At 35.7% G+C, this 11,799-nt stretch overlaps 1 protein-coding gene across 1 annotated transcript; it reads left to right on the top strand.

The window, feature by feature from the left end:
- Window positions 1-6,866: 6,866 nt before the first annotated feature.
- LOTGIDRAFT_127801 (hypothetical protein) lies at window positions 6,867-7,121 on the top strand (the record flags this gene model as incomplete). The annotated part of the gene is made up of 1 exon (XM_009063648.1): window positions 6,867-7,121. A coding segment is annotated over one exon (255 nt), but the record flags the coding sequence as incomplete, so codon positions are not given.
- Between the last annotated feature and the right edge of the window lie 4,678 nt (window positions 7,122-11,799).

Raw genomic sequence — 11,799 nt, 5'->3', positions numbered from 1 at the left:
ACTACAAATTAAAAATGGAAAATAAAGCAAAATGTATTTCCCGCACAAACAAACAAGAACTATAAATTTACATTTAATTAACGAGCATTAAAAGTGAAGAAAATATTACATAAAAACCTTCAAATTTGATATTTGGTTGCGTTTTAAACCGCCTCCCATTTCTCCCAAAAACAAATAAACACAAAATTGAAAACTTAAAGGCTTACCAGTTTTATGAAAGAGTAAAATAGTTATAAAAAATATGCAGGGTGAATGTAAGAAAAGCATCATGGCATCTGACTCCCTTTCTTTAAGATAATACATTTAGAGTAGAAACATCAAGAAAGTTGGTCGTTAAAGGAAAAATAAAGCCTAGTTTGATCAATATCTTGATACACATAATTTTAAACTAAATCTGATATTTTCTTCATTTCATTCTTTATACATTTATATATATTTTGCTTCATTCTGCTCTATAGGTCAGATCCTGCTCTGTAAATCTGCTCTGCTCTGATTATGAACATCCACAAATCAGTGATTGGAATTGGAATGCAATTTTGGCATTCGTATAAGAATTCAGACTAGCATACATAATGAAGCTAATATAAAATATTGTCGAATAATTAAATTACTCTTCCAATGTCCTTTAAGAGCTGTGATCAATATCCAATTTAGCTATATTAAGATTTTTTTGAAAAATGACACTAATGACACCATATTGGTAAACAGCAGTCATACTGAAATTTAGAAGAATTGTTTAATGTCAAAATTGATTGAATAATTGATTGTAATTGAATCAGTTATTAGATATCAGCAGTGCCTTAGAATGGTCCTATTGATATTTAGGTGTAGGCAAAATCGGCGCCAGCTTCCCGAGACTGGGGGTACAAATAGGGAACAGACTGGGTCAACTGCCTAGGTTGAGATCTGAAAAAAAAGATCTGATTAGGTGCATTCTGCCACAGAATTTGGACAAAAACGTGTAAAATTAACTTTATAAAATTGTTGGAAATGAAGTGGGGGCACGATAGCAAGAACCATTTTTATAGAGGGGTGTGAGGGGGGGGGGGGGGTGCAATAAACCCTTTGTACCCTCACTGGTGCTGCCACTGGATGTAAGAGGTTTTTAGTTGAGTCAATACCATAATAACAAGTTCTGCCATTCCTAGATAATACAAACAATCAAATAACTGTCTATGTAATATCTTTTGGCATCTGCGGTATAGATTACACAGTCACATGATGGTGATGGAAATTCTACCAGACCATCAACGAAACCAAGAAAGAGTAGGGCCTACCCATATCCCTATCAACTGAAGAAATGGATATAGATCAACAGACGCCAGCACCAAGTAGAATCAATACCCTATGAAAACTGCAGATCCCGAAACGAGCCCAGCTGACGCAGGTTAACACTCACACAGAGGCCACCCCTCTCTACCCTTTTCTCTTTCAGATTCTCCATCTATGCCTTCAAAATGTTTTCTTCACGTGCTCAGGCCTCCAACAACCTCTCAACAAATTTGGACCAGCCATCACACATTCACGTCAAGTCTTATATCTCCATCAAGACCAACTTCTCTTCGAAACAGATCACAGTCCATACACAAAGCTGCCTTTTCAACAACTACCAGTAACTAGTTATGTGACGTCAGATAAGGGGGTGCATTTCCGTTCAATGTGGTGTTGGGACAAACGTGTATAGCTGAGAATGTGAAGTGACTAAAGGGAAATAACTCTATGCATTCTAGGAACCGGACGTTGCGTTGACTAAAGGGAAATAATCTTAGCATTCATGAAACCGGATGCTGCTATTGTTGTCGCCACAGCCGTTCTTGAATCTTATGTTATATTATCTCTTCCATAGGGGTTCGTTTTGTTAGTTGCCCTGAATCCAAGGTAAAACAGCACCTGTCATACCAGTTCGTTCACTCCATCCAATACTATTGTCGTACCAGTTCGTTCACTTGATTCAACACTGTGCCAGTTTGTTTGCCATTTGTTGTGCCAGTATCCATTACAGTTGTTGAACGAACTTGTACTAGGCTACCTTGGGACCAAAATAAAGATCAGTCTAATCAATCTTCCTGAACTCGGCGATTTTACACCCACTCTTGCCCCTTCTCAGTGGATCCTAGTCATTTACTTCTCTGCTCATTCTCCCCGTTGTGAAAAACTGTAACAAATTGGGGGCTTGTCCGGTAACCACTGAAGAAGATTTGTTTATTTTAAGAGGAAATCTCTGACAGTTATCCTTAGATGAACTGTTGAATATTCTTAATGAATTTAGATACAACAAAAGTTTCTACTAGACTTCCAGCAATGAAGGTTTTAGACAGTTTGTTCGATTTAGAAGAAGCTCAAGAGAATTTGATTCGATTACAGACTATTTTGTCCAAAAGTTGTGATTTAGATTAAACTAAAACAGACACATGCAGTCACGAACTCAGAGAACACTAATACCAGTTCTAACCCAGAACAACTCAAACATAACAATATTGAAGTTTGAAGGAGAGATTTCAAGATTCAAGGTCAAATCAAGACTTTTGAGTTTGGCTGGTCAAATTGAGGTATCACGTCAAAAGAAGTAGCACGTCACTGAAGACGAAATTTGAAGTTGAATTAAAGTTCGAATTAGATAATAAATCACTCTAGTTACAGAGCATGATGAGCACATGAATCAGCCTATAATTGGTTTTAGTGTTAAGATTTTTTGTCACAATTCCAATGTGTTTTTTGTGAATTGTATTCCAAATTTAAATGCCAAATCTGTTAAAAAATGTGGTAAGATTGTTAAAATCAGACGATCCTATTTGTAAAGTACGTAGTGGTCATAGAAATCAAATTATTCCATGTAAAAGTTCAAAGATTCGAACTCGTGTATGTACTAGTAGTTCACCTCCTACAGCTTAATTTCTATTTCACTGAAAAAAGGAGATAGGTTTGGGAGTAAAGATTTTATTAAAAATGTATAAAAATGGATACCCCTTAATGCTAAAATCTAACAATTACGTCTCCAAACTCCCAAACCTTTACAATCATGAAATTTAACGTTACCATTTAATTTTTTACTTCTTACACATTGACCTAGGTAAGAGTGGTTGTAGCAACAACATGTAATTGAAGCTACGAAAGCACAGGCCGAGTTGAAAATTCAGCTTAATCAACGTGATTTTTATAAAGTAATGAAATTCAATTATAAAGTAATACTAATTACAAATTAAATAATTCTAAAATAATAGAGTATATATATTAATGTGAATGAAGTTCGTCGTTTTCTGTTTCTGTAACCAACATCCTATGAACTAAAGAGAGAGTATTAAATTAAAATGGACAGGAACCAATTGTCTGTAAAAAAAATAGAAATATATATATAATTACAGTTAAATTAGATCAATAACGCCGATAAAGATAGTTAATTTTTACTGCCAACATGTTTCAATTTCATATTTTCAAGGCATAGTAACAATACAATAAACAATATGTATATAATTACATATAATGATTGGGCTATGAGTTTAAGTCTACCATGGACTCAAATATCATTAAGATACTATTGCGTTTAAAAGCATAACTAAATCTTTTTGAAATATATCAGGGAATTTTTGTTGGAGTTCCCTGTACAGTTCCGTGATAATTGGTATGGCTTGGCAAGCTGTGCTATTGAAAAGTACAACAAATGGAATAATTTGATAATCCACTTGGACATTAAGACCATTTGGCTGTATTGTTTTCAATTTGTTTATCCAGACATTTTATCGAATAAGTTTGTAGGTTTTTGTTGGGATATCAATCCGAGTGTACATGCTTTGAAGATCCATTGAAATTAAGATAGCATTGCTAGGTATTTTTATTCCTTAATTTTTGAAACAAAATCATTAGTATCTTTTATATATGCCGGATGTTTTGATGCCATAGGTAAAAGAAAATGATCAAGGTATTCTGAGATACGATACGATTCACTTGAGCAATCCGATATGATTAGACGCCCTTTAGGTACTTGGTTAGGAATAAACCATTCAGTTGATGGATCTTTGTAAGTTTTGGATAAGGAATAAAAATGTCGCTGCCTGATTTGTAATCCAGATTTAAGTATTGAAACTGCTTTTCATTTATGTAGTTCCCCTCCACTAATTTCAAAAGTTACTTTCTGTCTTAATTCGAAGGATGTATCCAAATACCTCTGAGAAGAATAGCTCAGCCAATCACCTTGAACTTTTATCAAATCTGCTGGTATTTCACAATTAAGAGGAAACTATGACCAGAATATCGTGATCCAGTCAAACTGACTGAAGTCAAGATCATTTTTAATCTTCTTATGAAGGGCAAATAAGTCATATAGGAATAGTTTTGCCTTTTGATAAGTAAGAGACAGTGGGGAAAACTGGGCACAATGGGGATTTTGGAATGTAGGGGATTGGAACTTTTAAAATGCGTTATTAATACTGAATAGTTTTTGACAAGCGTACCGTTATCATGCCTAGATTATCAATAAAGGAAAAATCTGAAAGCAAGAAATAAATACTGTTATTTGAAAACGGGTTATCAGGTACAAGAATGTTAGATGTGGTTTCGATGTGTGATTTATACACAATCCCCGTACTCAAGTCCATTAGTCTGTGTCCGTAAGAAAAATGTAGAATTGAGGTTATGTGTGGATTATCGGAAAATCAATCAGAAAACTACAGCTGACAGTAGTTCTCTACCTAGAATTCAAGATGTCCTTGATAGTCTTGGTGGAAGTCGTTATTTCTCACGGTAGTCAAGCCTACTACCGATGAGTGATGAGTGAAGAATGTAAACCCTACACAGTTTTTGTCTCGCCTTGGGCATAACTCGTGGAAGCGCATTCCATTCGGATTGTCAGGTGGCCCCTGCGGCTTTTCAAGCTTTCATGAATGACTGTATGGGAGAGACAAATGCTGTCTTCCTTATATAGTTGACAAAAGGAATCTCGCAAATGTTGAATATTCCGCCAACAGGTATGATATCTTGGACATTTAGTAACTGCTGAAGAATATACCAGATTCCAAAACTGTAGTGTTACAACTCAAATACAAGGTGCCTAAAATGTTCTAGAAGAAAACTATAAGGTTTCATTAAGACAATAGAGTAGACTACAGACCACAAGAATGTGTTATAGCAATTAGCCAACTTCCTAGTTATACCATCTATATACCATGGAATATCCTCAGTTCGACAAGACATTCTTCGGAATTCTAAGTGTCGTCTGCTAGAATATATTCAAGTGAACAAAGTCACGTGACAAACTAGTGGGTTCCATGTCAGCAGAAAAAATCTATGAAACACAAATCCCGTGTTAGTGTTCTGTGTTAGTGTTAACACTGGTGTTAGTACCGAATTTGGACACTAACACTGTAGTTGGATATTAACACGGAGTGTGTAACACAAGCTTACTATCGGTATGATTTCCTGGCTGTTAAAGATCTCACAGAACCGATATGTATGGATTTTTAGCCTTAATTAAAATTTCTAAAATATATTAGATGATTTGATATAGTATATTAAAGCTTTATTTGAACGTATTCATTATTTCTTTACGCGATTTATTTGGTGTTAGTCCACAAGACTTGACATACTGTTGTTCCGTGTTAGCCCTGATATAAAAATTATCAACTTGGTATTAAGCAAGCACGATTAACACGATTTTTCTTTTGTTTTAGTGTTAATATCGAAGATGCGATTTCAGGGGTTACCTGAACACATTATTTGCGGGTGAAAATGACATAATTATGTAATTTCCTTTGGCAATCGCTTTTATTTTACAATTTGACATCCGGTCAAATTCTAATCGATTTCCGTCTGAAATAAACCTGAAAATGGATTTAGAAATTCTGCGCTAACACTAATCTCTAGGGTATTAACACGAGCATGAGTTCAAGTTTAGTGTTGGAGTTAGCAGCCATTTTATTTCATTTAAAATGTTTTTATACCGGTTGCTCAAGCTATTACTGCACAAAATAGAGGCGACAATTTGGAAAGGCAACCTGCTACAAGTGCGGAACCGATTGAACGTCATATCTGGGTGAATCAACATGAATAAGATGAGTATCATGATTTTAGAGATGGAGACCCAGCAAGGAAACAAATGTGTGTTTATCAAAAACGCATGGAGACATTTTTGGTATATCTGGCTTCAGGTGGCTCCAGTGGCGTGGCTAAAACTACCACCTTGATATACGTCTATGAGGTTGCCTATTGTTTCTTAAGCATTGCTCCAAGATTCATCAAATTACCACACCCGGAGGAATACCCTAATTTAATAACAACTGTTAGAGATGTTGATGGTAATAACAAAGATATCATACTCTATATTGACGGTGTAATCATTCGAATTCAACGCCAAGACCATGCAGGAGATGCTTACCATTCTTGACATCTGATACCACTTTCATTATGAAATACTTCCTCATTTATTGATATATTTCCCCATATGAAAAATTGTCTCATCTATTGTAACTGCAAAAACATCGACCATGGTTTCGTACTATGCGCTTTCCCCTCCCCCTCCCTTCCTTTCGAATTTCTCCAACCTGGGGGACACAAGACAACAGCAGAAGACACAATTGAAATGAAAAGTAGGTATGTATTAATTCGCTTAACACACAAATAAATTAGAGAGCTCTGTCCGTCTAGTTGCGAAAGTCAACGCATCGCAGCCACAACAGGGCGCTCTACAGAGTACGACTCACACAAAGGCAATAAACCAGCAAGCATCAACGCTTTCAATCCCTAACCAACGTTCCTCTTGTACTATTCAGTCCTATCCGCTCGTAGCCACTCGTTCATAAAGAGTTCCCTACCAGTAGGGTAAAACTATCCTGTCTCACGACGGACTAAATCCAACTCACGCTCCCTGTTGGTGGGTGAACAATCCTACGCTTGGCGAATTCTGCTTCGCAATGATAGAAAGAGCCAACATCGAAGGATCAAAAAGCAACGTCGCTAAGAACGCTTGGCTGCCACAAGCCAGTTATCCCTTTAGTAACTTTTCTGACACATCTTGCGCTCTATGGACGACACAAAAGGATCGATTGGCCTTGCTTTCACACGGATCCCTCCTACTGAAAAGCATCCAGCTTTTGCCCTTTCGATCTACCAAGGGTTTCTCTCCCTTTTGAAGCTGGCCTGGAGTTAAAAAAGAATTCATAACTGACTTTCCCGCACTAGCGGAGAACCGGTTCCCACAAAACACCCCGCCAGCCTAAATCGCCCTAAGCACAGGGGACTCCTCGCTAAGCACCTTGCAATTATATGGTGTTAATGAAAATGTAATATTAGATTCGCGTAACACAAGACATACAATATTAACACGAAGAATGAGTTCAAATGTCGTGTTATGTGTTGGTGTTAACACTAACACGGAACACTAACACGAGATTTGACCTCATCCAATGTGTTCAAATCATTTAAGGAATTGTCATTATAATGAATTGATATTAAAGATAGATATTAAAAAAACTTTTATTATACCACTGTGTATCCATACAAAGTGTTTTTGTACTTTGGTGACTCATTTTGCAGCGGTTATCGAGTTGGTTACTCATATAATATGGGTCAAAGTGGGGATTCAAAAAGAAAATCGAAACAAACCAATTTTAATTATTTTATAGCATATCTGAAGAAACATTTCAGACAAAAATTTCGGTTTTATTAATTTTGATAAAATTCGGTGTTGGATCCATACATGCACGAATATAGGTTATACCACTGTTTTACTTCAGTTATTTGAAATATATTTAAGACATAAGTCATTTGTACTTAAAGTGTAGTATGTATTTGAGGCTTACAATGGCTAATAATGCGGTAATAATTGGTTATTTTATCTCGGGTCTCACGCTTAAAGCACGTGGCTTTCCTGTGACGTCATAGCGAGCCACCCGCTAGTCCCAGTTTAAATTAGCCATTGTGTCATGCATCTAAGAATATTTCATTGTTAGTGCGTTATTATACTACATCAGTTATTTAAATAACTTTTAGCATTCCTGAAATCGGATGTTGTTTTCGTTGTCGCCTCGTGTAATAAAGCCGTTCTTAAATCTTATGTTATATTATCTCTTCCACAGTAAAACAGCACCTGTTCGTTCACTCCATCCAACAGTGTTGTCGTTCCAGTTCGTCGACATGATTCAACACTGTGCCAGTTTGTTTGCCAAGTGTTGTGCCAGTATCCATTACAGTTGTTGAACCAACTTGTACTAGGCTACCTTGTGACCAAAATAAAGATCAGTCTAATCAATCTTCCTGAACTCGGCGATTTTACACCCACCCTGGCTCCTTCTCGGTGGATCCTAGTCATTTACTTCTCGCTCATTCACCCCGCAGTGAAGAGGTTTAACAGTAACAATCACTCCATCAAAATCCAATCTATATGCTACCAAACGCTCCTGTCACTACACCAAGCACAAATCAGCATGGAATCTCCCTGTTGATTAGAAATACACCTCAATCATTGGATTGTTTAACCTAAACCGAAACACTTTCGAAACTGAAATTCAGTCTTACTTTGGTGTTTATCCTTAATAGTCAATCATATATACCGCCATGATTCTAAGCCAGCTTCCGTTGATTTACATGTTCGTTCAACACCAGCGACCAGACTGCAAAAACTTCCTGCACCAAGCTCAGACAACAGCTAAACAGAGTACAGACACCCCCAAGCGCTCAAATCGGCTTTATCTGTATACACATCAGTAAAAGAATTTCCAAAAAAGCCAGGCAGAATCTTCAATCCTTCGATCACGAACGAGAAGCCTGCAGCTTCAGAGCGTGAATCCATGAATGTATTCACGGAAGACAAAACATTGTTATCAAAAGGAGAGAGAAAAGTGCATTCAGTCACTCTGAATCGGAAGGTTTATATTACAGACGCATCAAATGAATAATCCTAAGCTTTACCCTCTTTTACAAGAGACGATTTTAAATGAAACTGCTTCTCTGTTCCAAATAATTCTTGGCATATTATTTACATCCACATTAATGACACATTATTATTAGTATTTTCATATTATTTCACAATTGGGATCGGCCAAATTTCCAAGCAATAATCGGAATTCCAAATTACGTCGTCTTTAACATATTCCAGTGAACAAAGACGTGACAAAGTAGCGGATTCCATATCAGCAGAAAAAATCTATGGAACATTATGTAGGCAATAAATTATTCTTAAGATGTAACACCACAATAGTGCCGGCGCCTTGTATTGAACAGTAACTTGTTCTAATCTCTTAAGTTTTACATATTACTATTTTACAGTCAATATTGTTTTTAATTCATTGATCTTTGAAGCAATATTGGCATTAGTTATAATAGATATTAAAGATGTGTTTTCTTATTCTCTTCTATTTTAGCTAATTATGAATTCATTACGGACAAACTGGTGTTTTCCAAGTCATTAGAACACCTTTACTTTCTATTCATGGAAGTATTAGCATTTTCAATTTCATAAATGAAAATAAAGGAATAATAATACCATTCGGTATCCATACAACGTGTTTTTACACGAAATAGGTGACGTATTTTGCAGCCGTTGTCGAGTTGGTTGCTCAGGAAATATGGATCAAAGTGACGGATTCATAAAGAAAAAGAAACAAAACAATTTTAATTATTTTTATTGCATATCTGATGAAAAGAAATGTCAGACATAAAGAGAAATTTTTCCGTTTGTTTAATTTTGATGAAATTCGATAATGAATCGTTATGTGCGAGAATATAGGTCCAACCACTATTATGTACACTAAATTATATCTCGTGAAGGTGGGTTTCAAATTTTGTAAAAACTAAATATATTATACAAAAGTTGCTAGTAGTTTTCGATTATCAGTATCAAGCAGGTTTATAAATTTTTTGTTATAACATTCAGGTAATTTAGTGCTTCGATATCCATTTTAACATATCAAAAAAGATAATTAATCTATTTCACCTGAACAGCATAATACACATTTACGTTCAGTTCTTGGTAATCTAGACTTATATTGTCCCGTTTCGATTCGTAAATTGTGCGATCCACATCTAAGTCTGGTTAAAGCAGCCCAAAGTTTCTTCAGTTATGGCCATTTTAGTTCAGGGGTGGGGGTCGACTGCCAGCATATATAGAGTTCGTTGCACTGCTTGGCGTTAAGACCAAAACTTTGACAGGCTGTCATTCGAAGACTATCACAGCTGAAAAGCTGAAATTTGGACTGAAGGTACACACCCATCGTAAGTTGCTATGTTCCAAATTTCAAATGCTCACCTTTAAAACTCTTCCTGTTACAGAACTTATAGTTTCAGACTTTTCCTCACATATAAGCGAGTTTCCTCTTGAAAATTCAGGTGGAACTTCAAAGTAGATTTTCTCAAAAGATTGAAAAAATTCCGAATTTCTGCTTTTGACTGAAAAGCCTTATTTCATACAAATATGGTCTTAAACGAATTTGAATAGAACATAATATTATAATAATGTAGTTTTTCGATCTGGAAACGATCTTCATTCCATTCTTCGAGAAACTGATCAATTCGTTCTTTCAAATGTTTGTTATTTGGTAATATATGAACTACTGGAAATCTTTAACGCTTTTTGAATATATGTATGGTTAAAACTTCATCCTGTTTGAAGCACTTTATAGCAGTGAAGCCTTTTGTTTATGAAAATGTACATTAAATCATACCTTGTTGTATATTGTAAATCGATCAATGTCGATCTTAAATAAAGCGTGACCAATAATCAATCTGTATTGGAATACTGAGGTCTTCTCATACATCACAATTTGATTTATCTGGAACACTTTTAACGATTTTCTGATGGAAGAATCTGCATGGTTAGACTTGTTATCAAATTAGAGCAGTCTATATAAATTCAGCCACTCAAAGCGTAATAGAATCGATTAAGTATGTATATTTTCTTTTAAATAAGGGTTTGACCTTATCCTTTGCAAAAAGATGAATTACATCTGGAGCTCTGGAGTCCTTTACAATTATGCATCGAAGTGGTCGAGGGAATACGCTACGTTATGTGGTGGGTGTAAATTCCGAATTCCCAAACTATCGAAACTGTCTGAATAGGGTCAGAAAAGACTTAAAAGTCAAGTTGCTCCAAAGGCTGTGTACAAATTTTTGTTTGAAAACGAATGAATGTTTTAAAACATTTTATAATAACCAATGTATATTTCTTGGTGTACAGTCATTTTAGTAAGCTAAGTCATAATAACTCTGACAATCAATTTGATAGGTATAATTATTAAATAAGAATGTGTATCTATTTGTGTCGCTTCCAACCTCCTTATGCAAATATGAGTAATATGACCTTGCTCGTTTGAGATGGCAAAAGTTCAACTATGAGATTGCACAATGTCATTCAAATTTATGACAGACGACGATAACAATATGCAAATAAATTGTAATGAAGTTTTAATAAGACTAAACTATAAACAAAGCAATCGAAAAGATGGGACATTAATATCGTCGAAGTCGCCACGTTTACGTGAAGACCCGCTCACCCACGGTCCACAAACCCATCCAAAAACTAAAACTCAAACGCAAACTCAAGCTCAAACGATAACTCAATAATAACCGACATGAGCAAATCATATCAAATCCTTAGCAAATCTAATTTTCTGCTTACATCATTTCATCTCTTTTAAACATTGGCGGATTTGCGGAATCATTGTTTACAGACACATGATTTAAGCGTTATGCGTTTGATTTCGGGGAAGGGAGGGTTTAATTCTCCCAAATGTACAGACCTAGGGTGGAGCAGACACTTTATTCAGAAATTAGGATTAAGGGTCTTGAAATTGGGTTTTCTTCTGTTCTTATTCT

The sequence above is a fragment of the Lottia gigantea genome, assembly GCF_000327385.1.
Source record: "Lottia gigantea unplaced genomic scaffold LOTGIsca_59, whole genome shotgun sequence".
NCBI classification, from domain to species: Eukaryota; Metazoa; Mollusca; class Gastropoda; family Lottiidae; genus Lottia; species Lottia gigantea.
The sequence above is the reverse complement of the archived record's forward strand: the minus strand, read 5'-3'. Positions and strand labels throughout refer to the sequence as shown.